This window comes from Plasmodium fragile (assembly GCF_000956335.1).
Source record: "Plasmodium fragile strain nilgiri unplaced genomic scaffold supercont1.1, whole genome shotgun sequence".
NCBI lineage: Eukaryota > Apicomplexa > Aconoidasida > Haemosporida > Plasmodiidae > Plasmodium > Plasmodium fragile.
In genome coordinates this window covers 18,190-44,169 of record NW_012192581.1, presented here as the reverse complement: position 1 = coordinate 44,169, position 25,980 = coordinate 18,190, and the positions used below count along the sequence as shown (strand labels likewise).

Here is a 25,980-nt window from a genome sequence, read left to right as displayed (position 1 = left end):
TTTTTTTTTTTTTTTTTTTTAATTTTTAAACTTTCGATCCATTTCAATATTTAATTTTAATAGTTTGCTACATTCAACGCTAATTTAATTGTATTGCTGTGTTTGGCGATTTACTTTGCTTGTCGGTTGGTGTGGTGCCCCTTTTCCACAGCGCGGCGTTTCGCCTTTTCGTGGCGTGGCGGTAGACCTGAGGTACGGCGCTGCGGCGAGGGGTGTCAAACGGCGGGGAAAATTGAAAAACCACGTGCGTGGGAAAAAAAAAAAAAAAAAAAAAAAAAAAAATTCAAAGAACGGAAATAAGGCAACAACGAGAAAAATATGGAAAAGATAAAGCCTCCCCCCCCAATGCAGAAACTTTTTGAAAAATATAAAAACGCAATTTGAGCCCCAAGCAGCTACTACTTATCCCCCACCGCCTTGAGATAAAAAGGAAAAAAGGAAAAAAAAAAAAAAAAAAAATAGGCGAATCAATTTCAAGTGTTCTTTTTCTTCCTTATTTTCCCCCCCCCATTTTAATCGCGCTAGCTGTACTTGTATATCTTTTATCTGTTGCAACTTTGTACCATTCTGCCCCCCTCCAACTTTTACTTCACCCCCAAGAATTGTATAGAAATAAAGATATGTCAGTGGTAAGAGCAGTTTTAAAAAAAAAAAAAAAAAAAAAAAATGACAAGGAAAGGTAAAGATATATTGCGATAAAACATGGACCCCACATTTTTTTATCTCCATTTTTTTTTTTTTCACCTCTTAGGGAACAGCTCCTCTCAACCCTAAGCCCTTCCTGAATAGTCTGGCCGGGAACCGAGTGATCATAAAGCTAAAATGGGGCATGGAATACAAGGGTAAGCTAATCAGTCGCGTACGCACCGACTGCTGTGCAACTGCATGGGGGGACATGTACCGCCAATATTCCCTCCAGAAGAAATGCACAAGTGAAAAATATATAATGGCAATCGAAAACCTGGCCCTCCTCTTTTGCTTTTACACCGCAGGGAACCTTAAATCTTTCGACGCCTACATCAACATAAGGCTGGCGAACGCGGAAGAATGGATCCATGGAGAGTACAAAGGCACCCTGGGGGAAATATTCTTAAGGTAGGCCTACCTCCCTGTATGACTGCTTCATCAAGTGATACATTGCCGTGGTGGTGTGTGTTGTGGGGAGGGGGGGTCGTCCAAGAGCGTTTTTTTTTTTTTTTTTTCCCTCCAACACCATCACTTAGACAATAGGACGAAAACCCCCCCCCCCCTTTCAAATCACTCAGAATTGTATGAGCAGTTTTACAAAAGTGGGTGCACCATGTTTACCTTTTTTGTTCCTTCCTCCCTTCAGGTGTAACAACATACTATACATTCGGGAAGACAAGGAGACAGAAAATTCCCCCAAGTGAAAGACAAGCACACAGCTAGTGTTGTGACAACTTTGAGAGGCTTTCCCAAGCGTGTTCATCCTTACTCGTATTGTATGGATGAACCGGAAAGCGCTTTCCATGTAGACTTTTTCTTTTTTTTCCTTCTTCTTTTTTTCTTTTTTTGTTAAGATAAATTTTTAATGACCCCCAACATTGTTGTCATTCCCTCGCTTAATTAACACTAACTCGTTTCATTTTTAATTTTAATTTTAATTTTCCTTTTTTTTTTTTTTTTTTACTCCCCTTGGTACCAGTAAAAGTCTGGCATATATTTATGAGGAGAGGCAGTAGACATGCGCACAAATGTGATTGCACCGAATGGAAAAGAAAACAAAAAAAAAAAAAAAAAAAAAAAAAAATTCATACGCGTGCATCCCTACGGCTAGTGCGAATGGGAAACAACAACATCGCTCCAACATGTCTCACAAAACTGGAGCCTCAGGAAAACTTTTCCATGGATAGGCCAGCGTGCGAAAAATGCAAAAATGGGACCCCATCGAGTTATGTCCAATTGTTTCTTTCGCCACTCTTTTGCTGAAATGGTTTTCCCATTTTTTTGTGCTCACTGATCCGTCACGCTCTTTGTTTCAAGCGTGAGTAGGTTTACCGGTGCAACAGTAGGAGGGGAGTTCTCCTCTTCAACGTTACTTCGGATGATCATACAAAATTGTGAAGCTTGGCTAAACGGAGACTTTTTTTTTCTCCACCCCTTTGCGTCTTCATACGCGGGCTCAACGCTTGCTTCGAACCACTGGAGGGGAGTTTTCACAGCTCACGGAGGAGGAGCAATCATCAGACATGTCGCTGTCTACCTTCCTTTCCCTCCTCCTTCGCGCGTCTCGTTTACGTGCCTTCCCCTTGGAACCGTTCGCAGAAGAGTGCTTCCTACCTGTTTCCATCTTAGAGGAATCGCTGTGGGAACTACTGCTCTCGACGGACGATACAGCAGAGGACCCACTTCTTCTACTTTGGCTGTAGGTCGAGCTGTGATATGATTTTTTTTGTGACTTGCTTTTTTTGCATTTCTTCTTCCTGGACTTGTCCTTTTTTGACTTGCTTTTTTTCGACTTTTTTTTTTTCTCCCTCTTCAGCTTCTCCCTTTTGCTGTGTTTCCTTTTACCAATCGAGTTGCTACCCTTTCGGGTTTTCTTCCCCTGGCGGCTTCGCTTCTCTCGAGGGGTGTCCTCTGTATCTGCGGACATGCGCGCGCGTTTTAACCTCCGTGTGTCGCTCTCATCACTTTCATGATCTCTACCACTGCTGCTCCTTTTCCTCTTCGCGACGCCCCTTTTTCCATCTGGCGATTCTCGCGCATCATCACAGGTGCTTCTACCTCTGTGCGCTGTCCTACTCTCACTTATACTTAATGTTATTCTGCTCCTGTTTCTTCGTCCATTTTGCATCATGCTCCTGTGTCCATTCGCATTTTTCCCGCTTCTCCTCTCCCTCGATCTACTACGAACACTTGTCTTCTCCCCCGTTGTGGACCTATCACTTGAATGACTCTCATGAATTCTTTTTTTTTTTCTGTTCCCTTCATGTGCATGTCTTTCCTTGTGTTGTGTTCTGCATCCTCTGTAGGTGCTGCCAGTCGAGTCAGTCGAGCCAGTCCTGCTGGACGCGTTGGCATTCCCGCCATTGCAGTCTTCCCCAGAGTGGATGTTGTCTGCCCCATTTGCGTTATCATATGGACTTAAGTAACACAATTCCGCGTCCTCCTTCAGGTGCATCTTGTCCTCCTCGATGGCACTACTACTGGCTATGCTCCTTGTGTCTACTCCGTTACCATTTTCTTTTTCACCACTTGGGAGATGGTCCTTCTGTGTGTTGTTTGTGTCACTTGCAATGGTGGGACGAGATATGTTTTTTTTTTTTGTCACGCTGGGGGAGGAGCTTTCCTCCTGCATCCCTTGCGAGGATCCACGTCCTTTATTTGTACTTGCGTCCATATTGCTGCCTTTTCCATTTACCCTCATTGAAGGTGGTGACTCTCCTTGCGCATACGTTTCGTCTCTTTCTTCCTCTGGAGTCATTCCATCACAGTTTACATGGCCGTTGCTGCTGGGACTTGCGGACTTGGCTTCTTTGCTTTTCTTTGTCTCCTCCCATCGGTCGAGCAAATATTCTTTTTCATTCTGTCCATTGGTTGGGCTGTGTTGATAATTCAGTTGTGGTGGCTCCTCCTTTGAATTTCCTTTTCCGTTTGGATCCCTGATTAGGGTTGTATCTTCACTGCAATTGTTACTTGACTTTGTTTGTTTCTTCGTTCTGCTTGTTTCTACTCCTTCGCCACGTTCGAGTGAGTCTGCGTCATGGTGAGTCTGTTCCTGAGGTTGGTTTTCCTCCTCGGTGGAGTAGCTTTTACAGATTCTTCCTCGCATGTCTTTAGGGGTATTCTTTTCAGTATCTTTTGCGCCTCCTCCTTCGATGTCTTTTTGAGGATCCTTTACGGGTCGTCCACCGTCTTTGCTGTGCCCGTTGCTTTCCCCGTCGCTTTTGCTGAGACTGACACTTCTGCTAAACGTCTCTCTTTTCTTCCTCTTTCTTCCTTTTCTGGTTGCGTCCCTTTGGCCTTTTCTTTGTCCCCCTTTCGTGTTTTTCCTTTTGACTTTGCTTCTCCCTTTGTCGCGTTCCTGCGTGCAGTAACTGTCACGGCTGCTATCCCTGTCGCTATCGCTGTAACTGTAACTGTAGTTGGTGGTGCTGCTCGCACTCCTGACAGCGCCCCTCTTCCCGCTTCTGTTCACTTTGCGACTTCTTCCTCGAGTGCATCGTCGTCTTAGAGCGCTCCGACGATTGCTCCCCCTGCTGTAAGGCGAACGGTACGAAGAAGACGCGCTGTAGGTGGAAACGCTGTCTGAGTATCTTTTACCAGGCCGGTATCTGCTAGCCATTTTTTCCCTTTTGCCCTCTTTATGCATTATGCGACTCTTACTTCGGCAATATTGGTGTCTTTCATGTCTAGTTGATCTAGCGCTGCTTGTGTGAAGAATTATTTTACCCCTACTGTCACTCCGATAAGGATGTCTTCTGTACCTACTTTCACGTGCATGGTGTTGATACATCTTCATGGTCTCTGGAGACTTCCTCCTATTCTGAGCAATGATTATTTTAATTTCATTACCGTCTATCTTCGAATGGTTCAAAATGTTCATGGCTTCTTTTGCATACTGGGGTTCATAATATTCGACAAAACCGAAGCCTCTGGGCCTCCTTGTGTAATGATCTAGGGGTAAATATACATCTCGCACTTTACCAAAGCTCTGGAAGATTTGCCTGATTTTGTGTGGACTGGTGTGGAAGCTTAAATTTTTTATTAACAGACTGCATCCATGTTCAACCATTTTGCTGTCAACCCAGAGTGGGACAAGATACCTTTTGCACGATGTGCCCCTTCTCTCCTGCGACGGTAAGCTAATCCGTCCTCTACTTCTTACACACACGCACTGCCCCTTCGTGACGGAAAGGCATGCAACACACACACACACACGCACGCACAGTATACACGTGTATGCCTCTTTAATGTATTCTGTGCGGTGGTTACAACCTCACGATGAGTGCACAAATGGAGAGTTTTTTATTTTTACAAAGAACCATTTGCATCGTGTCAATACCTACACCTCTTGTGCACCGTGTGAAGGCGCTATTTTTATCTCCCCTTCAAGGGCGACACACAAAAACTGGCCTAACTCCCCTCCCCCAGGCGCGCCTTTGTCCTCTTCCCCTAATTTGGTAGAACATAAATGTAGATGCTATTCTTCCCCAGAGAGGAGAATTTGCAAAGGACAGTTATGCCTCAGCTGTGTGCAGCGTCCGGGCTAGAAACGCGTGAGTGCGTTTTGGCATAACGTGGTAGTCTAGTAGTTAATGAGTAGCTATTTTGGTAACACAGCAATCCCCCACTTCACACCTCTTTCATCAATCTGCAGCGTGTCAGTGGACGCTGGACGATTTACCCTTCCGCGGACTCTTCTATGTGCCTCAAATGAAGGGAAAAAACAAAAGCAGAAAAAAAAAATTCATCACAACGGGATGTGTGAAACCCTACCACAAGAAAGGACGATAAAAAAAAAAAAAGAGAAAAAAAACATTTCTCATTTTATTCCCATCAGCACGACAAAACTGTGAGAACATTTACGGCGCATTATTTTTTTTTTCGTCTTTCTCGTTTGCAGCGACATTTTCCTTCTAACGACGAGGGAGGATTATACCAGCGCATCGTGAATCAGTTTCCACACCCGTTTTTTATTTCCAAATGCATGCGCGATGCGCGAACACATTTGTATGCCTCACTTGGCTAACAGTGCGATCTGTTTTTATTTCTACGGTTGGCTTATTTTAGTTTATTTTTTTTTTTTCGCTGCCAAGTAATGTCCCTTTTTTTTTTTGTTTTCTTTTCCATTTACCACGAGTTCACCAAATATCTGCGAGAGGGGAAACAGCAGCATGGGCACTGTCCTTCACTGGTCTCCCTTTTTTTTTTTTTTTTTTTTTTTTTGGCCAAATTATATCGTCCCTTTGCGAGAGAGAAGCTTCACCGTGGCATGATATGGAAACTTGTCAGCTTCAATTCTCCACGTTACATGCATGGAATGTTAAAAAAAAAAAAAAAAGGCTACCCGCGTCCTTTTACCAGTATAGACACGCAGAGGCATAAAGGATACGTGATCGCACGTACACGTAAATGTGAACAAAAGCAGAAAGGCGAACGTGCGCACAGCTGGTGCCATACAAATGGACTCACAAAAGGGAACACACAAACATGGCAAGTATGATGGTGCGTACAATAAGATGGGCTATATGAAAGAATTCCCATACATGTATGTTCCTGTTACATATTTTCCTTCGTGGGGAATATTTTTACAAAAGCAGTCACTGGAAAGGAAAATAATCTGCCTATGGATGGCAACTGTGCGGTGAGCATGATCGCTTACGCATTTATTCTTATGTACCACTGGGTACTCTCTCCCATTTCGCTTTCCTTCCCCCGAAGTTTACTCCTCATAATTGGGGAGAAAGGAAAAAACTGTTCCGCGCACATTCCCAATCAAGTGCTTCAAATCAAAGCGCGAACATATCACAAGCAGAGTGTAGCTTTCAATTTATGGACTTTCCAACTGCCGGGCGGTCTCCCATTTTCTCTCCCTAATAGGGAGTCATAATGAATGGCCATTTTTTAAGACAATAAAACTGGCCTGAAAAAACATTTAGCTAACACGCCCATTTGTGCCAAATCACCACTTTGCGCATTTTTATACGGACGGGACTACATATTTGCAATTCAGCGGAACGATACAAAGGCATTGCAAAATCATGTGCCAAAGTAGGAAGAATAAAAGTTACGTACACGTAACGGTGGTCTAAAGTTAGCACTTTTGCCATGCGCATAAATGGCTGTCTGTTTTTTTTTTTCTCTCTCTCTACAACATTATTATACGTTTTACTGCATTATGGCATATTCTTCAACTCGCACATAAATGTAGGTGGTCCACAGTTGACATTTTCTTACTTTTGTTCTATTCTATTTCTCCCCCCCTTCATCTCATTCGTTTGTTTACTCCCAGTTGGTCAGCGAGTCCACAGTGCAAAAAGAACAGCGCACACACACACGTGTGTCCAAAATAGCGAACACTCACTTTGTCCAATAATATATTTTTTTTTTTTTTTTTTTTTTCCACTTTTTGGTTAGCTACAAAAAAAAAAAAGAATGCAACTTTTACCTGATTGTACAGGCGATTGTTCCGAAAATTGTTAGCAATTTTGAGATGGACAAATGGTTGGAGACAAAGAAACGTGAACGGGGTACACACGCGCGTGAACACACAACACAATTATCCAGACAGCTGCCAGTGAAACCAGCGCCAAACTTGCATATACGTGGAATAAAACGCGCGTGGACCGCTTCGCTTGCGCGAAATGGGAAAACCCCCTCTTTGACTTAATGCCCCACATAGGACGTTCGCACACATGTAGACAATTATTGCCGATTCAGCAGCGGTGTAGACGACGTTGCATTTGTAAAACGAAGCAGGACACGCTGTGGGGACAACGGTTGCTTCGTGCTAGTAAACAGCAGGGAAAAAAATGTCGAAAGGCTGTCCAAAATATTTTTAGAAAAAAAAAAAATTATGCACGCGGTGCACGGTAACCCCTCCCCCATTTTATGTCATTCACAACGGGAAATAGACACCGCAACCGCGCAACAAACGAAATTCTACAACGTACAAGCGTCGCAAACGTGCGTATGGCGAATTTTGGCGAAATTTTCCAGTGGGCACAATTACACGTGCGTTTTGTAAATGGTACGCGCTGCGTTCATCCCGAGTACGCCCCACGTACATTTGTTCCTATACCGATTCACCTCCCGATATTTGCCACTCTACATGCGCACTTCGCACGGTGGTTACTAATTGTCCTCGAAAAAAAGACACGCAAGAACATGCGGTGAACAAATTTTCCATAAAGCACTCCATGTAAATTAAAACAAACGAGTGATTGTTAAACATTCCACTCGTACAAAAGACAAAACATTGTTCTTTTGCATGTTGCAATTTTTTTTTTTTTTTCATTTCTTCACGTCTTATCTATCGAACGGCCTGTGCGTGTAGTCATATTTTGTGTACGCGTGTGAACATGTTTACCAAAAAAGGTGGAGTGTAAAAAAAAAAAAAAGAGGCGCGAACGGTGAAGACAGAATTCGAAACATAGCACGAAACACGTGTGAACACGACGGAGGGCATGTCAACACACCAAATAAAGGACACCCGCACGTTGTAGAGTATCCTTGTAGGCACCACATGTACCCCTGCCCTACATGTGCGCTTAAGTAATTCAGCGTCCATATGTACACTGCTATATGTACTTACTGATGTGTGATGTGCATCCGCTCAATAACTTCCAAAGGAGCATATCTGTGTACATTTCTGTAAACACTGTGAAGGGGTAAAAAAAAATAATCGATGCTCGCTTGGGTGCAAACGTTTCCTCAGTTTTGCCTTTTTGAAATATTTTTATCACAAAAAAAAAAAAAAAAAAAAAAAAAAAAACGCGTTGTTGTATTTGTACCACTTGCTATATCGTGCAAGAGGTGAAAAAAAAAAAAAAAAAAAAAAAAGAACAAATCAGCTTAAACCTGGACATATATAAATTAGCGCAAGGTAAGAAAAGCTTATCATTTCTTTTTTATTCAAAATTTATGTCTCCATTTTTACACACCTGTTAGAGTGTGGCTTATGCGAGTGGGTGGATTTGCTGTGCGCTGTTGAGCTCCTCAATTGTGGTGCCACACTGATCAGGACAATACTTCGCTTTGCTTTATTCTGCTTTATTTTATTTCACTTTTTTTTTTTTTTTTTTTTTTTCCTTCCGTTTGGCAGATCGCCGGTAAAATGGCTAAATGCACATATGATGCTCACAGAAATAACTCCATCAACCAGGAGCTACTAGTACGAATTGCACAACACACAGAAGAAGTGGCGTGTGCCTTTTGTGCTGATTGAAATGCACAGATGAAAGCACAGAAAAGAATGGTGTAAATCTGCATTTTGTGTTCTTCCTTCTTTTTATTTTATTTTATTTATTTATTTTTTTTTTTTACTAGCTGGAAATTAAGAAAATGGAGAAAGAGCTAAAGAAGAGATATGAGGAATACGAGGAGCTGAACCATAGCTACCGGGAAGTTTACGTAAGCGAGCAGGAGGGCAGCGCACGTGCGCACATATGAGTTCATGTATAAAAGGGCGTGTGTGTGTGTGCCTTTGCTCATTTGCTAATTCGCTTGCTGCTTATTCGCTTGCTGCTTATTCGCTTGCTGCTTATTCGCGTGTTGCTTATTCGCGTGTTGCTTATTCGCCCGCTACTTATTTTCCTTTTTCTGCGCCGACTTGTCCTACGCAGGGTTCCTACATTGTAAGCAAGACAAACCTGGATGAGGCGACAAATGTAAGGGCGAGATGGCATAAAAAAAAAAAAGAGTAACACGTGCCTCAATCGTTTGCATTCGCATATGCATTCGTATATGCCTTCGTATATGCCGTCGTATATGTAGCACAGTTGTTACACACACACATTTGCCCATTATGCATACCTCCTGTAAGAATTACGAAGGGGAAATTCTCAAATTAGAAACTATGATAGCGGAAAAGGAAAATCAGTACTGCGATTTGCAGGTAATATAAAAGAAGCTCTCCAAGGGAGCAGAGCTCAAAACTTGTGAGTGTCACTTTCATTTACGTGTCACCATTGAACATCACTACGGATATACACACGATGAAATAATAATAAAAAAAAAAAAAAAAAAAACCTGTGCAGGAAAGCTTCCAAGAATTGCTGGAAGATAAATGTAAATTGGAGGAAGAAGTTGAGAGCTACCAAAAAGCCATATACGAGATGGAGGAAAATTGTGCATCGTTAAAGGAGTCTCATAAGGTAAGGCCCCTTTGGCGTCCAGCAGTTTGTCAAGTGGGTGTTTCCTCCGTTGTCACTCTTGTCCATCTGTGCAAGCTAGTGTAGTGCTTACCATGTGTACTACTTTTTTTTTTTTTTTTTTTTTTCCCTTATCAGGAGGAACTGAAAGAAATTCAAGAAGAGATATCCAACCTGTCCTCGCAAATGCACAACATGAACGTAATGCCTTTTTTGAGTGGAGCGTTTATGAACTACTCCTGCACAGTGGGTCAGGCGTCCAGTTACGTTTTCTTGCATGCAATAATTCTGTTTTGTTTTTATTTTTGAATTTAATTTAATTTTTTTTTTTTTTTTTTTTTTTTTGCTGCTTTTCCCGAATGCACTGCAGGAGGAGCTGGAGTTCGCGAAGGAAAGATGTAGAGAGTTGGAGAGGTTAAATGAGGTAAGTTGCGGCTGTCCCAGTTGGGCTGCCCCTCCGATTGGTCACGGCAAATCGTCACGGCAAATCGTCACGGCACATCGTCACCGCTACACATCACCGCGATTGGATCTTCCCCGCAGGAAAAAGCCTCCACCATTGACACCCTCAATGAAAAAATTGACAACTTAAAGGTAAGGAGAATGGACGCACATGCAGACTCATGTGTAGACGCACGTGTAGACTCAGATGCGGCACACACTCATTCGCTCACAGTTGGGATGGACAAGCCCGGTGCCCCTCTTCACACATCTGTGCTCATTTGTGCATGTTGCCCAAACCAGGAGGAGAAGAAACTGCTCGGAATCGACATGGAGATTATAAAAACGCAGCAGCATAGAATTCACGAAGAGATGCAGATGATGCACAAGGAGAAGGAGGAGCTAAGTCGAGAAAGGGAAAAACTGTGCAGGGAAAGGGACGAACTGGGCCGAGAAAAAGAGCGCATGGAAAAATGCAGGGCGGAGTTACTACAGGAGAAAGAAATGATAAAAACGAATAAAGACCTACTGGGCAAGGAAAAACACAGACAGGAAAACAACATGAAAAATATAATTATAAAATTTAATGACTTGCAGAAGGAGCTTGATGATCTTGCGTCGGACAATTCGGTAAGGAGGGGCGACGATGCACTGGAGCTGTGCCCGCACACACACAGCAGTTACTACACTCTCGTGCGTGTAGAGCGCTGCGGTGTGAAGTAGCCATTTGGGCAAAGCCACACAAGCGAGGCCCCCTTTTGACCATCCCACACGCTTTGCAGACGAAGGAGTCCTGCTTACGGGAGAGCGAACAGAAGGTGCGCGCGCTGGAGCAGGAGGCCTCCCTGTCCAAGGTTAAGATTGTGCAAAGTGGCGGTGCCGCGTGGATCTACCTCGCCGGAAGCGCTGCTGTTACTGACGAAGGTCGCTGCAAAGTTCATCGCGAATGTTGCGGCTAATTTTTTTTTTCTCCCCCCCCGCAGAACAAAATCGCCACCTTGGACCAGAAGATGCACGAGTTAAAGGTACGCAGGGTTGAGCAGCTCATCGCCGCGAATCGGCTTCACGGTCTCTTCCCCCGTCTTCTGTCCATCTGTGCACACTAACTCAATGGCCCACCTGCATGTTAATTTCATGGAACACCCTCAAAAACCGCTCATTTGTTTCAACCCCTTAGAGCGAACTGGCCACCGAGAAGGAGAAGAGTAGCCAGCTGCAGGTAGATATTGTTGCAGGACGCACCTGTCTGAGTGTGTATCTTTAGGAGGTATACCACTACTTAACACACATTTTTTTTTTTTTTTTTTTTTTTTTTTGTCTTCCCTTTTTAGCAAGATACAGTGAATAAAACTGGCGAGCTTCTCAAGAGGAACTCTATTATTGAGGTTTGCTTTTGAAAATTTAAGAAAATCCTGTCCCGTCGACTTACATACAAATATATACATATGTCTCCCTTTGTGTGCGTTTGGAGGCACTTGCGAGTAATAATTAAAAGATGTCTCTCTGCTTCACTTTTACCTTTTTGTAATTTTTTCCCGCAGATTTTATATAACAAGCTGAAAGAGAAAGAAAGCGAGTTGGTGCTATTCCAGGTGAGATGAGAGCACTTACACTCATGCGCGGGGTGTGTGATGAACGCCTCGGTGAAGGGGTGCATGTGTGTTGTGCTTCTCCTCGACCTCTTCACAACGCATCGTCCGCGCAACCCGCCTGCTTACCACCCTTATGCCCGTTCCACCCCTGCGGCAGAATGAGAATTTGTCCCTGAAGAATCACAAGGAGGAGCTTAGCAAAATATGGGACAGCAAGAAGACAGAAATGAGCAACATTGAAGTTGATTTGTATCAAGTAAGACATGGCCACTTTCTTTTTTCTGAACCATGTTCTACACGTTCTTGTGTTGATGGTGTGTGACCACATTTTAGCTAGTTTCACCATCACCAGGTTGGTAATTTTTCCTCCTCTTTATTTTCTCTCACATTCCTTTTTTGCAGAAACTTTCCAAATTAATCGTTAAGAACAAAATCCGGGATAGGGATGACCTGCGCTTTGATGGGCATCCTCAATCGCTTCTTCTAAAAACGGTAAGCGTGACGACACGTGTGCGGTTATACATGCACCGTGTTGCATGTACACGTTGCCACGTTATGTGTTTGGTAATGCTACAACGAATGTTATTTATTTTTCGCAGCTGTGGTCCGGCTACGTCGACATTTGCAAGAGTATCCTGAAGACAAGAGATGGGTACCTTTACAGCGGAAACAGAAGCCACCGCTTCATTTGTGCTTACAACACGGACTTGGTAAGGAGAGGGGGCCGGGGTGCATCATCCCCTCGCTGCGGCCACCACGCGCCTTATTTTGATCCTCTATACATTGCGTTATCCTTTTGTGCCTTTTTTCCTTCCCCCCCGATGACAGTTCCTGGATGTGAAGAAGGACAACGGGAAGAAGTAGTAAGTCGAGTCGTCTGTGTACACGCCGAGGGGGTAGAAGCGAAGAAGCGGTGAACTGCATAACCCGATCAACCGCATAACCGCTTCTTTCCCCCCCCCCGCGCCAAAGCCTGCTTTCCTACAGAAACGAAACGAGAGGAATTTTCCACATCAGTGAAGACGAGGTGAAGAGTCTGGTGTACGTAGGTCCCCTGAGCAAATGCCGAGGACAGAGTGTTGCCCTATGCAAGAACAAAATGAACCTAGAGATGACCAAGGGACAGAGCTGCAAATATGTATTCGAAGAAATGTACGTAACGAAAAAAGGAACCCAAATAGTTCTTATTAAAGAAAAACAATCAGGCATGTATTTTAGCGGCTTGCACAAAAATATGCCACCCCAGGAAAATGAAAAGAAGAAAAAGACAGGAGTAGATAAATCTGAATACAATAATGTGGTGAGCACGCTCATTGATTATATGACCAATGAGGAGAAGGAAAAGTCCCACGGCGATATCATTTTAAGGACTTCCAACCAGAAGGTTAAGATAGAAAATGAGGGGAAGAAACGAAGTGAAAGAGTGAACAAAACTCGTCTTGTTAAAAACGACAAGGATAAATGCAACCATGGAAAATCTCCTACAGGAGAAGCCACAGCAATGGGTAAAAATGAAAATAAGACAAATGGTAAGACTGAAGTGGGGAAGAAAAACGCCAAGTTGGCGTCTCCCTCTTCCGTAACACCAAAAGGGAATAAAAAGCAAGTACCAAATGAGCAACAAATGAGTGAAGAAAATTTACATACATATAATATAGCCAAGGAGATGTTGCTTCTCCCGGGTAGCCACGACAGCAACGGATGTGATGAGAACAATCGTGAAGACGTTAACCAAGGCAGTGATGGGGGAGACAGCGCAAGCACAGTGGATGGCGCCCGTGTACCCCATTTCCATTTGAAAAACGAATACGGAAATGACACAGAGGAAGAGTCAAAATGTGTAGAAAAGGAAAAGCAAGTAGTGTCTCCCATGGGTGGCAAGAACTCTGTTGAGTCATGTTTAAAACATCCTAGTGGAGCATCTGGTAGTGCCACTTCCCTTACCAGCACAGCAGAATATAACGACACCAATATTGTGCTTACTCTAAACAAGGAGGAGGCCATTTTGTTCGAAGTTTTTAATTATGAGCAGCTAGCCGAGCATGACGCTGTGCGATTCGCCTCGGAGTATGTGTTGCATTTCCTGTCCAACTGGGAGAAGGGCGCCTACTGCTCCTCGTCCCAAGACGCATCATCTACAACGGTGTGCAGCGAGCAGAGCTCTAATGTGTTTACATCCCTCGACGGGGATTGGTGCATCCTCCCTGCGTACATGTAAGAGTGTACACATCAGGGGTATGTGGCCCATCAACAAGAAACCAAGTGCAGGATGCAAATCAAGTGTAGAATGCAAACCAAGTGCAGGATGCAAACCAAGTGTCGCGGGCACAAACACATCCCCCTGTTGACGCAGCGCAAGGGTTGCTGCTAACGCATTAAATTTGTCAAACATACAGATGACGGTGAAGAGGACGGGACAAAAAAAAAAAAAAACCAAAAAAAAAAAAAGAGGACAAGCGAGGGCAAACTTTAACGGAGATAAATAACCTCGTACAATTTAATAAACCTCTTTGCTCATTTTTTTTTTTTAATTTTTTTTTTTCTCTCTCTCTTTCCATCCGCGCGAATAGCGGATTCTTTAATGGAATTCTTTATTCGTAACATGGCATTTTTTTTTTTTTAATTTTTTTTTTACTTATTTTTCCGTACACGTTATGTACATGTGTGTGCATGCGGTGATGCCCCTTCGTTGATAATTTCGCACGCCGCCCATTGTTTGTCATCGCAGAGGTGTGGTTTTTCCGTCTATCGGTCAACTCCCCACTAGCGTTTAAAAGTGTATGCGCGTATTTGCCTTGTATAGCTTATGCGTATAAATTTATCCGGTTTCCCCGGTTATACCATTTTGGCTCATTTTAACAAACTTTACATGCATGCTGTGATTCACCTTTTTTTGTACTCATTGTTAATCTTTCCATTGACTGAAACTTTTGGCCCCTGTTTAATTTTTCGAACTTGCTTTTTCAATTTTTTGTCGTTTCCCTCATTCAAGGGTGTCGGTGTGGGGAGATATATACAATGACTCGCACAAACGTACGGCACATGCGCAGGTAGGTACACGCCGTATGTAAACACGTAACGTTACACCCGCGAGCATAACGCGCCGCATACGTGTTTGATGACCTGCGCCGGGCAGTTTACATGCTGTTGTGCTATAGAACGTGCCACCTGTTGCAAAAAAACGTCCCACACGGGGCCATTTTAAAAGCAGTCCTCAATTGAGCATTTTTCAATAAATAGACAAATTGCTGCCGCGAAAATAAAGCGCTATACGAAAAAACGCTGTTGTGTTTTTTTTTAGCAAATTGGCAAACTGGTCATTAAATGCGCGATTTTGTTCTCCCTATATTCGTTTTAATTTTGCTTCATTCCTGTGCGCCGCTTGGTTGACATGTAAAAACGTTCGCCTCTGAAATAACGCGCGCGACATGCAAGAGTTATGCATTCATGGGCACGGGGCTTACGTGGTTTAATGCGGTATGAAAAGTATACATGAAGCGTTTGTTTTTTTTTTTTTCTACAGTCCCTTTTACGAGCTCGGTGCGAGTTTTTTTTTTCTCCGCAATACAAACAATGCGTTATGAGCATCACAACGAATTAAAAAAAACGTTGAGTGAGTCTTATTGAGCGTTCATTATTTTTTCACCAAGCTCCGCAGCCACGATTATTTGTTCTCGTCACATGAAAGCAGGGTACATACGTTTAAATTGTACATATAAATATTTTATGCATACGCGGACCCGCCTTCCACCGTAAATATATATTTTTTTTTATTTACTCTCTCCATCGTAGCAAGCGACCCGAATTAACCCTTTTTTAGCGTTCAAATGGTCACGCTTTTTTTTTTTTTTAATTTAATTTTTTTTTTTTTTATATTTTTTAGTTTAATTAACTCGAAGAACCTCTTAATTTTTTGTTGTTTTTTTTGTACATTTTGTGAATTTTGCCTGTTATCTGTGCCGTTCTCGCCGCTTGTATATAACTTGGTCAAGCTTTTCGCCACTTGCGTCGCGAAAGCCAGATGAAATTTGTCTAAAGTTGTGATGTGACTTACATAGTTCTTGGGACGCGCTCCCCAGCGTGATAAACACACAGTTTTGTACATAAATATAAGAGGCGAATGTATTATTTATACGTTGCTGCTGTTCTGCTTCTTGTTCTTCCGCTGTCTATGCAATGCGCTTGCGCATGATAGCAGAGGGACTATATATTACAACAACTCATTTTGTACACGCAGGGCGCCTCCGCTGAGGTCTCACCCGAGTTTTAGAAGCAGACAAGTAGTGCATATTTATTTTGAATTTGCATTTTAGAGAAAAAAGAACAAAAAAAAAAAAAAAAAAAAACACGTCAGCATACTTTTATAATCAAAATCTTGGTTGCTTTCCATTTTGTTTTTTTTGAAGAATCTTTTTTTTGTGAATGAATCGCTATCCGTTTTTTCCCCCCACTCAGAAAGAAAAAAGTTTTTTTTTTACCTTAACCGTTCATACAAAAGTTAGAAAAAATATTAACCATTCAGAATTTTTTTTAAGACTTCCTCGTTTGGGAATATTTTGGTCTTCAACAAGGCATTACATCAACAGCACAAGAAAGAGTGCTGTTGGCAACGAATGGGGAAAAGAACAACGGCCCTGCTTGTTTAGAAACATGTCAGGGTACACACCGAGCAACGTGTCCTTTGGACAGGGATCCACGTGGCCCGAATGGAATGAAATCTTAGCAAATTATGCGCCAACAAACCTGACTGACCGAAATGCGAATGAGAATCATAACAATAAAAATAACGTTGACGATGGTGATGATGAATGTGACAACAGCAGTAGTAGCCCCCCGATGAGTGACACCCATAGCAGCGCGAACCAAAGTAACAACAAGCATGTTGCGCAGGAGGAACTCATGTTGGAGTGCATTCCGTACAAAATTGGGAAAAGCAAAAAAAAAAAAAAAAATAACTGGGACACCATGGAACAGCTGCTATTCAAATTAACGAACGGAAAATTTAAAGCACAAAAACACTATGTATACACGGCAGATGGGTACAGATTAAATTTATATCGAATTGTAAGTACAAATAAGGACGATAATTTTTCAAAAAAAAAAGGAGTATTTTGTTTAAATCATGGGTTATTCGAATCATCCATCACTTATACTTGCAAAGGGTATGAATCTTTAGCCTTCAACATTTTTGCCAATGATTATGATGTGTGGATAAGCAACAATAGGGGAAATGCCTTCACAAAATTTGTGGGTAAAAATTACGCCCTGAAAAAGCTAAGGGAAAGGTACAGCCTGCAGGATTTAAAGGACATTGGCGTGGATGTCAGTGAAGAGATGGCCGCACAGGGCAGTAGCTGTGCCACTCGTGACGATGAAAAGAAGTGCATAACAAATGGAAGCACCAATGATGAAGACAGCTTCCCTGAGGAAGGAAGGAAAAACACCAACTTACGAAAAGCAGAAAGAAAGGATGATAACACTGTTAACAATAATGGGAAGAACAACCCCGAGGGGGATAAAAAAAGTCAGGAGGAGTGTAATGGCAAGAAGGACAATTTGGCCTACGGAATAGAAGACAGTCCAACCCCCCCAGGAATGTTAGGAGATACATCCAATTGTGACTCCAACGTGGTTAGCAACGTCGCTAGCAACGTCGCGCACGTGCCCAAGGAGTTAGAAAATGGGGAAGCAACAAAAGGAGAGGGCGAGGATGAAGTAGAGGAACTGATTAATTTGAATAAACAGAGTGAAGACCAATACGATAGCGACGACGATGATGACCTGATTGAGGTAAATGAACCTGACATGGAGAACTGGACATTCGATGACATGGCAACCAAAGATCTCCCAGCAATTATAAAGTACATTAAAAGCAAAACACAAAAGGAAAAAATTGTCTACGTGGGCTTCTCTCAAGGAAGTATACAACTGTTAATCAGCTGCTGTCTGAACGACTTTGTAAATAGCAGCATTGCAAGGACCTATCTGTTGTCCCTGCCCATTGTCTTAAAAAAGAAGGACGATATGATGAAGTCGGTGCAACTGTTTGTGGCCTCTTCCAGGTGGCTGAAGCAAATTTTTGCTAGTAAAGAATTCCTACAGAAGATGTTGCCGGAAACAATTTGTACTAGCCTACTCTTCACCGCAGCTGATTTATTTACGCATAATTTTTTTAAGTTTTACACAGATGACTTGGACGATAATTATAAACACATTTACTTTAGATATACGCCCAGTGGGTCAACGTCCCCAGCAAATGTAAAAAAATGGTGCGATGCTATGAATGATGGACCCATATCTGAGGCCATAGACAAATATGCTTATAAGTGCTCCTTTCCCATTACAGTTGTATATGGCATTAAGGATTCCTTGGTGGATACCGAAGGGTCCATTCAGTATTTGAAGAAAATATTTACCAAGAACAACTTGAAGATTATCACCCACCCGGAGTGGTCACACATAGACCCTGTCCTGACGGACAACGGGAACATTGTCCTGTCGTGCATTCTGGAGGATATGAAGAGGGAGGAGGAGGGAAAGAAGCAGGGGTAGGTGAATCAGGAGGGGAAACCCCACCGGAAAGTGAGCACCAAACACGGTTGAGTGAGTCGAGTTGCCCAACCTGACTTTTATATGCCCGTTGTTGCGTGTTCACTGAGCTCCTCTTCTGCGAGCCTTTCCACTGCGTCGCCCTCACCTGTGGAGCACTCCAGCGTACCTTTTTATTTCCTTTTGTTTTTTTTTATTTTGTTTCGTTTTCTTTTTTATTATTCTCTTTTTTTTGTTTTGCGCTTGGTTTTCCGCTTGACTTCCTAATGAGCTGCCACGGCGCTCTGTCCCCTTATAGACGTTGTCAATTTAATTCATTTAAATTACCTTTGCGGGGTGACCTCAGTGATCGTTCTCTGTCCCTTTTATCACGTGATGGACAGAAAAAGAAAAGAAGGTACTGGAGTAACCCTTTTGTGCAAAGCCGCCACATCGTGGTGCGCACGTGGGCAGGAAATCCACATGTTAGATATAAAAAAAAAAGGACCCTTTGTTTTTTCTGCATTGTTTCACGGTACAGGGAATTGGAGTCGCTACTTCTTTTGTGTGACCCATGCGCCCTAGTGGGCCATTTACGGTTGTATCCGTTCGAGGCAGGTCCCACGTAAATTACTTAATTTCATGGGGAGTGTATAAGTTAGCAAATGTTGGTGTGACAAGGGAAAAATGGGGAGCGCGCAAAATGGACAGCGCTCAAAATGGAGAGAGGTCAACATGGAGACCGCTCAAAAAGGACAGCGCTCAAAATGGTGACCGCTCAACAGGGAGACAGGTCAACCTGACGTGCTCTACGCAGCGAGCACGCGCTGCCGCACCCAAACTCACGAGAGCTGCATAAACTCCGCGTAGTTGTTAAAGTAAAAGGTGCACACCTGGAATTTCGAGTTGAGGGCGACCAACAGTGTGCACGGCTGGAAGCTACTCAGGGCGATATTCTTCCTCTCGTTGAGGGGAGCAAAGTCCAGAGCCACAATTGGCCTATCCCTAGACGAGTAGAATAACTTCCTCTTCTTCAACACGTTGGAAGTGAATTCGTACAAGTAGTTCTTTTGCACAATGCCATTGGATCTACCTGTTCCCTTGTGTCCTTTCCCTCCTTTAATCCTCTTTGTAACTCCAATGGCCACAAAGCTGCAATTGTATTTGTCAAATTTAACGTATTCGAGGATTCCGTTTTTAATTTGTTTTTTATAAACCAAGTGGAACTCATGTAAGGAGTAAATAAAAATGGTATCGAATGCGAAGAAGCAAATGTGTGGCACATGTCCCTTTGCCTCTCCTTTATTTGTGTCCGTCTGCATTATTTCTACTCCCTTGTACAACCTAAATAGGTACTCATTAAGGCCCGTGTAAATGGTGTGACTAATTACTGCCAGCACTCTCAGTGTCGTTGTGTTCCATATGGTTATTAATTGGTCATGACAGATGCACAGGATTTTTCCGTCGCTAGTAATGTCCCCTCCTAGGATGGGATGGTTCTTGTGGTTGATTCGCTTAATGACAGTGATGTTGTGAATGGCGTCTTCGTGAGTGGGGTCCCCTTGGTCTGCTTCTCCTTCGTTGGCGTCATCTTCTTTAGCGCCATCTTCCTTAACGCCACCTTTCCGCGAATCCTTTTTCGAGTGACCCTCCTGGCCGCTGTTCTCACCAGCATCACCGATATCCCCCCCATATACACTAGCCACGTGGTGCAATCTCCGCACCTCCCTGTAGTAGTTGCTGCTGCTGGCCTGCGTCTGATACACGTCCACCTCATAGTCTGTGTACACGCTGGGTTCGAAAATACGTTCGCTCTTCTCCAAGCACCACACACTCATATCTCCTCCACATTCCAGTACGAGGAAAAGGCTGAGGAAGGGATGACTAATGACCATTCTGTACTTGTCTAGTTCGTCCTCTACAGGGGGTTCTGTGGAATTGGGTAACGACTGTCCTTCACTGCTTCCCCTTGCATGTGTTCCTCCCACTTTGTCACACGTGATGGACTGTTCATAAATGGGCTCGTAGTCCAACTTGTTATTCACGATCCTCCATATTTTAAAGGTGTAAACAATCTCCACCAAGGAGTTGACGTTGACGTTGTTCCCACAGGCCTCCTCTAGCTCGTAGTTCCTCCTCTCAATGGTCATTAGCAAATGCCTACTCTGAGTGAAAGAGAAGAAAAGGAGTTCCAAGTCGTTCACGGTCTCAACGCTGGACCTACTTTTGTATGTCACTTGTAAAGGACACACAAACTTTATGTGTTTGTCTTTTTCCACGTTGTACAATTGAATGTTCGAGAAGGAGGTTAAGAAGGAGAATACCAAGCCCCGGTTGGAGTCACAATAAAATAGCATTTGATATTTTTTATACAGATTGTTTTGTACATTCGTATGGTTAAAAATGCTCCTTTCGATTTCGTCCTGAATTTGCTTGAAACTTATTATGGCTTTCTTTCTGTCCCCTTTTTCCTTTCCCCCTCCCCCAGCGCTGGACAGAGGCGCGCCCTGTTCCTGTTCGCCTTCCCCACAGGAACTGAGTTCTATCCCTTCGCTGTCACCTTGGCCCTCCTCGAAGTCCTCTCCGGCGTCACTACTCCCCGAGCAGTCGCTGCTCGTCCCTTCGCTGTCACTTTGGTGTGCGTCCATATTCGCCACGGGGTTGGTTGAGGCATCTTCGTTAAGGACCCCGCCCCCAATGACGTCTTCCTCTCCCTGCAGAAAGCCGGAAGAAGTGCGCCCCCCCAGGGCGTAATTGTATGAGCTGGAAATTTGTCCCTCGAAAATCTTAATGCTATTTCTTATGCTGTCGTATACATTGGGGTAATTCAAAAACAGGTGTCTCAAGGAGAGGGGCATGTACAGACCCACATATGAATAGAAGAACAATCGGTGATTGTAATTTATAAAGTGAATGGTATTGTTCAGCGAGTTACAAATAATTAGGTTTTTCTCTTTATTCACGTAAGTGCAATAACAGGGGGATCCCAGGTGAGGAATGTATTCGCTTATTCCACTGTCTATGTCATACATAAGAATGACGGCTTCCTCTCCACAAGAGATGACTTTCCTTCCTTCAATGGTTATATTATACACTGCGTGGCTGTGCCACTTGTACTTGACCACGTGTGCCTTTTGCATGTCCACGATTTTGTCTTTCCGCAGTTGGAAGTTGATATACGGGACGCTCGCACTGTGTTGCATGTGTCGCTCTCCCCCGTCCTCATGGCCAACCTCGGCACGAGCGTCGTTGCCACCGTCACCGCGCGCGTTGCTGTCACCCTGCTTCCTATAGTAGGCCACTTCATACCCGGGTATGTAGGGGTAAGCGTTCTCGATCGCCTTCAACAAGGACATAAGGTTGGTCTTGCGCGAAGAGTCCCTACTGTCCCCCCCGAAGGCTTCCCCCACAAAAGCATTTCTCCTCAGCATGTCTTGTGCCGTATCCTCATCATCCTTCTTCACTTGATCAAACAAAAAAATTTGTATGTAGCCATTAAGGAATCCAATAGAGAGAAAATTTTCATCGCTTAATTTTACTGCAGAAATGAAATTCTTAAAGTAAAGGAGATTGTATCTCCTCTTCACGGTGTCGTATATGATGACAAGGTTATTGTTGGCTAGCACCAGCTTGGTAAGACTTGGGTTCATGTCGATCATGGAGAAGTAAACATACTTTATCTTCACGAGTGGCATTATTTTCACCTTTGCAGTGACGTGCATGCGTTCTTTGCGTTTGCCATGATTCGCTTTAAGCTGCTGCACTTCTGTCTTGCGCCTCTTCCCAGTCGCTTCATCCCCAGGGGGAACAAAACCGTTCACTTGACTTGCATACCCCCTGTCATTATTGTGCGTGCCTACTCCGTCCACATGGCCAGCCGGTCTTGTCTGCAACTTTCCCCGCTGCTCACGCCGCTGCTCATGCTTATCCTCCCCATCCGAACTGCTCACCATCAACTCGCACGGAAATACATCCTTGTTGAAGGAGTCCTCCGAGTCGGAGGAAAAGGTGTACGTCACGTGGGTGGGTGGGGCGGAGGAGGACTCGCCCAGCTGAGTCTTCCCTACACCAGATTTCGTCTCCTCCTGTTCACCTACCTCCCCATTTAAATAACAAAGTGGAGACTCATAATTAAATAAAAATCTGAGCAGGTAAAAATTCATAAACATTTTTTTCTCCTCTAGATCAAACTCCCAAGTAGCAAAACAGAGTTCGCCATTTTTCCCAAAACTGTTAATATAAAATAAATTTTTTATAAAAAATTTTTTCACAAAATGAAAACTTCTGTCACTAATTTGATACAAGTAAATGTAATTATTAAAACTTTTCAACACTAAATATTCTTGTTTGGTTTTTTTGTCTAGAAAATAAAATATGCTATCTATAAAGAAGGAAGTTACTATTTTTTTTTTTTTTTTTTTTTTTAAATCTATCAGCAGAATTCCACTTTCGCTACTAACATAAAAAATATTTTTCCTGCTGACGATTGGTTTGTTTTTTATTAAATTTCCCGCCAGGTGTAACTTTAGTAACTTTGCTTCTTTGTTGAAACTAGCATTTTGCAGAAGCAACTGTTTGTGTAATTTGCTCGTGTACTTATTTTTGGCTAGCTCTTCTTCCAGTTGATTTAATTCTTCTATTCTTGCCTTCTCATCTTCCTTGGTCTCGCCACGGAAGGTATTCGGCTGGAACTCCCGGCTCAAGTACGCTTTGGGCCGCCCCATTGGGTAGACTGTTTATAGTGGCGCAAAATGGGAACCCACACGCACGGAAGAGATTTTCTCCACGGTGAATTGGTTTCACCTGCGTGGTTAGAAGTATTCACATAAAAAAAAAGGGCTATATCCCTTCCTGCAACTGCGCAAAGTGCAGCTCCTGTTATCTCCCCTTCCCTGGCAGTGTTTTATCTCCCACTTATATAAATGTGCTTTAACTTCAATTTTTTTTTCCTCATCAAATTTTACCATGTGATGCAGTGTCGATTTGTGAAGAGACTAAAAAAAAAAAAAAATGGGGCAACCCGAAGGTTCACCTTTTTTTGGAGTGCTTCCCCTCTCTCTCTTCCAGTTGGAGGAACGTTTTCACATGGATGTCTCTGGTTAGGGGTACAGAGTGCCCGTCCGTTAACGTGACAACACTGCCACATATAATAACCCGCGCTTCAGTTGCGCAGATTAACGGACTGGTAAAACACGATGTCCCGTCTCCACGAACAAGCTTGTGTGCCCCCCAAGTTGAGTTAACAACCGAACGTGCAGAGTTTTCCCGTATATACTCCTGCACTGCGGGGGGGATGTTAGCCGACTTGCAACCACGTCGCCTTTTTAAAAGCGTTCGGGTGAAAAGATGGCATAAACAGGCAATACAAAACATAACCCTAAAAAGGTAACGATTTCATCTTTTCTTTATTTCTTTGTTTTTTTTTTTTTCCCAAAGTGGGTAACCATTTGCAGAGCTGGAAAAAAAACAAAAAAAAAAGGAAAAATCTTCCCCTTTGTTGGATTTTATTTTACAAAAAAAAAAAAAAAAAAAAAAAAAAAATTGGCTGCAGGGGGGCAGGATGGGTTTACATATTATAAGATATAACGCCCCCGTGCAATTTTGGTAAAACCAGCTAGCCTCTATATATATGCAGGGATACCATAATAAATATTTTATCGTCCCCTAATGTAACAAAATGAGAATACGACCAAGCGGGGCAACAGCAACATACGCACTGACCGAAGGGGCAACCTTTATGGCCTTTTGCCCATTTTTTATTGGGATGGCGCGTTTAATAAATAACTGCTGGCAAAATGCGATATTGCATTTTCATTTTCGTTGCACGGCGCCTTCCCTTGAGGGAGATACAATTGAAAGGGCAAGGAAAACAATACCCACATAGGGTATGGAAGCCACTTGGGAATAAAAAAAAAAAAAAAAAAGAACATTTTTTCCCGTTTTAACCACCCCCTTTTTTTTTTTTTTGTTACTCCCTTTAGATACATTCAAAATACGCTAGTGGGAAAGAGAGGGTCATTTTTTTTTTTTTTTTTTACAAAGAAGCCAAACCAATATGAGAAAGACTTCGAATGGGTGACTTCCAAAACCTTGTAGCAGTCACTCCGTGTTTATAATAATGTCCCGCAGGTTATCCGTGACGTAACTGTAGATGGCGTCGTATTCGCTGTAGAGCTGTTTTAACTCCTCCTTGGATTCATCCTTCCTTTTCTGCAACGCCTTCATTTCCTGGCACTTCTCTTCCTGCGCAGGGGGGTGGTTTAAAAGCGGTGCACATGTATTAACTCGCCTGTATGAGGAGAAGAGCATGTGTGCGCGCAAGCGCATGAAATATACCCTGTCGCCAACACATTAACGCGACACTTGCACTCACTTCGTTCATTAACGAATCGGGCAGCTCCTCTATGCAAGAGTCTATCATTTTTAAAATCAAGTTCATTCGTTCCACCCGGTCTAGGATTTCTTGCTGCAGGGGGGCCTCAAAATAGGGTTTCACGAAATATTTTTTGGGGGGTCCTTCCTCCCAGGAGCGTTGCGTATGCTCATCGTCCGTCTCCTTTCTGTCTGTGGTGTCATCGTTTGATTGTCCATCCGATGAACCGCTTGACTCTGAGTACGACCGATCGCTCGTTTCTTCACTTGAAGGGTCCTCCGATTCGTCCGTTTCGCTGTCCTTTTTCTGGTCACCCTCCCCCGTAGGGTTGTCCGCCGCGTCTTTCGCTTCGTGTCCTTCATCCTTATATTCGTTCACTTCTTCATCATGTTCCTCTTTTGTTTCTACTTTGACCTCCTTTACCTCATCGTTTACTTCTTCTTTTACCTTCTCTTCTACCTCCCCCTTCACCACCGCCTGTACTTGTTCTACCGCTTCCTCATTCTCCCGCGGCTTCTGCCTAATCTCGGCGGCCCTTTCCTTGAGCAAGTTCACAAAGTACGCATATTCGCTCTCCTCCTCTGGAACAACTTCCAGCTCCTTGGGCTCCCCTTGGTAGGATAAAGTGCTCAGAACGTCCTTCAAGTGGAACGATAAAAAGGTGACGGGGTGAGACGTGTGTGTGTGTATAAAGTGCTGCACGCAAACATGACTGACCAGTGTAGACACAATTTTGCCTGTACGGTTCAGGCGAACTTGTGCATATGCCTCTTAGCCGCTGTGTGCATGCGAGTTGGTGTGCACATTTCACTCTCTCAAACTAACGACGACGGAGTAGAGGCAGTTGTTCAGTAAGTTCTGCAACTTCTTAATCGGGTCATTCGATGGGGGCGATTTAAAATTGTTAATCATTTCGGAGATTGTGTGAAACGGGCGTGGTAGTCCTATTTTGGCAAAATCAAACCTATTGCTACACGATGGACGGAGTTTGTCCCGACAAAAGGGGGAACGGCATGCATTAAAAAAAAAAAAAAAAGTCACATAAGATATCCTTTAAACTAAAAAAAAAAAGTTTTCTTTAAAAAGTGTAGTTGCTCTTAACGGGAAGGAGTTTTAAAAAAAAATAAAATAAAAAGAAGCATTCACAAAAAATAAACAATGAAACAATTAAAAGGGAACAAAAAGGAGTTGGAGAAAAAAAAAATAATAA

The 25,980-nt window shown here is 43.2% G+C and overlaps 6 protein-coding genes across 6 annotated transcripts; 3 read left to right on the top strand and 3 right to left on the bottom strand.

The window, feature by feature from the left end:
• Nucleotides 1–620: 620 nt before the first annotated feature.
• On the top strand, nt 621–1,391 carry AK88_00011 (uncharacterized protein; the record flags this gene model as incomplete). The annotated part of the gene is made up of 4 exons (XM_012477662.1): nt 621–629; nt 752–842; nt 993–1,095; nt 1,334–1,391. The coding sequence occupies 4 exons, from the start codon at nt 621–623 to the stop codon at nt 1,389–1,391; spliced, it is 261 nt and encodes an 86-aa protein (XP_012333085.1).
• A 752-nt stretch (nt 1,392–2,143) lies between these two features.
• AK88_00010 (uncharacterized protein) lies at nt 2,144–4,756 on the bottom strand (the record flags this gene model as incomplete). Its single annotated transcript, XM_012477661.1, has 1 exon — nt 2,144–4,756. One exon carries the CDS (start codon nt 4,754–4,756, stop codon nt 2,144–2,146), a length of 2,613 nt encoding a protein of 870 aa, XP_012333084.1.
• Nucleotides 4,757–8,800: 4,044 nt separating this feature from the next.
• Nucleotides 8,801–14,087, top strand: AK88_00009 (uncharacterized protein; the record flags this gene model as incomplete). The annotated part of the gene is made up of 19 exons (XM_012477660.1): nt 8,801–8,857; nt 9,013–9,096; nt 9,309–9,353; nt 9,509–9,580; nt 9,723–9,839; nt 9,975–10,037; nt 10,207–10,260; nt 10,380–10,430; nt 10,581–10,907; nt 11,060–11,131; nt 11,261–11,302; nt 11,455–11,496; nt 11,609–11,662; nt 11,819–11,869; nt 12,027–12,125; nt 12,272–12,361; nt 12,469–12,579; nt 12,698–12,732; nt 12,842–14,087. 19 exons carry the CDS (start codon nt 8,801–8,803, stop codon nt 14,085–14,087), a joined length of 2,712 nt encoding a protein of 903 aa, XP_012333083.1.
• A 2,432-nt stretch (nt 14,088–16,519) lies between these two features.
• On the top strand, nt 16,520–18,421 carry AK88_00008 (uncharacterized protein; the record flags this gene model as incomplete). The annotated part of the gene is made up of 1 exon (XM_012477659.1): nt 16,520–18,421. The coding sequence occupies one exon, from the start codon at nt 16,520–16,522 to the stop codon at nt 18,419–18,421; it is 1,902 nt and encodes a 633-aa protein (XP_012333082.1).
• Nucleotides 18,422–19,239: 818 nt separating this feature from the next.
• Nucleotides 19,240–23,121, bottom strand: AK88_00007 (uncharacterized protein; the record flags this gene model as incomplete). The annotated part of the gene is made up of 1 exon (XM_012477658.1): nt 19,240–23,121. One exon carries the CDS (start codon nt 23,119–23,121, stop codon nt 19,240–19,242), a length of 3,882 nt encoding a protein of 1,293 aa, XP_012333081.1.
• Nucleotides 23,122–24,496: 1,375 nt separating this feature from the next.
• Nucleotides 24,497–25,682, bottom strand: AK88_00006 (uncharacterized protein; the record flags this gene model as incomplete). Its single annotated transcript, XM_012477657.1, has 3 exons — nt 24,497–24,640; nt 24,771–25,409; nt 25,596–25,682. 3 exons carry the CDS (start codon nt 25,680–25,682, stop codon nt 24,497–24,499), a joined length of 870 nt encoding a protein of 289 aa, XP_012333080.1.
• Between the last annotated feature and the right edge of the window lie 298 nt (nt 25,683–25,980).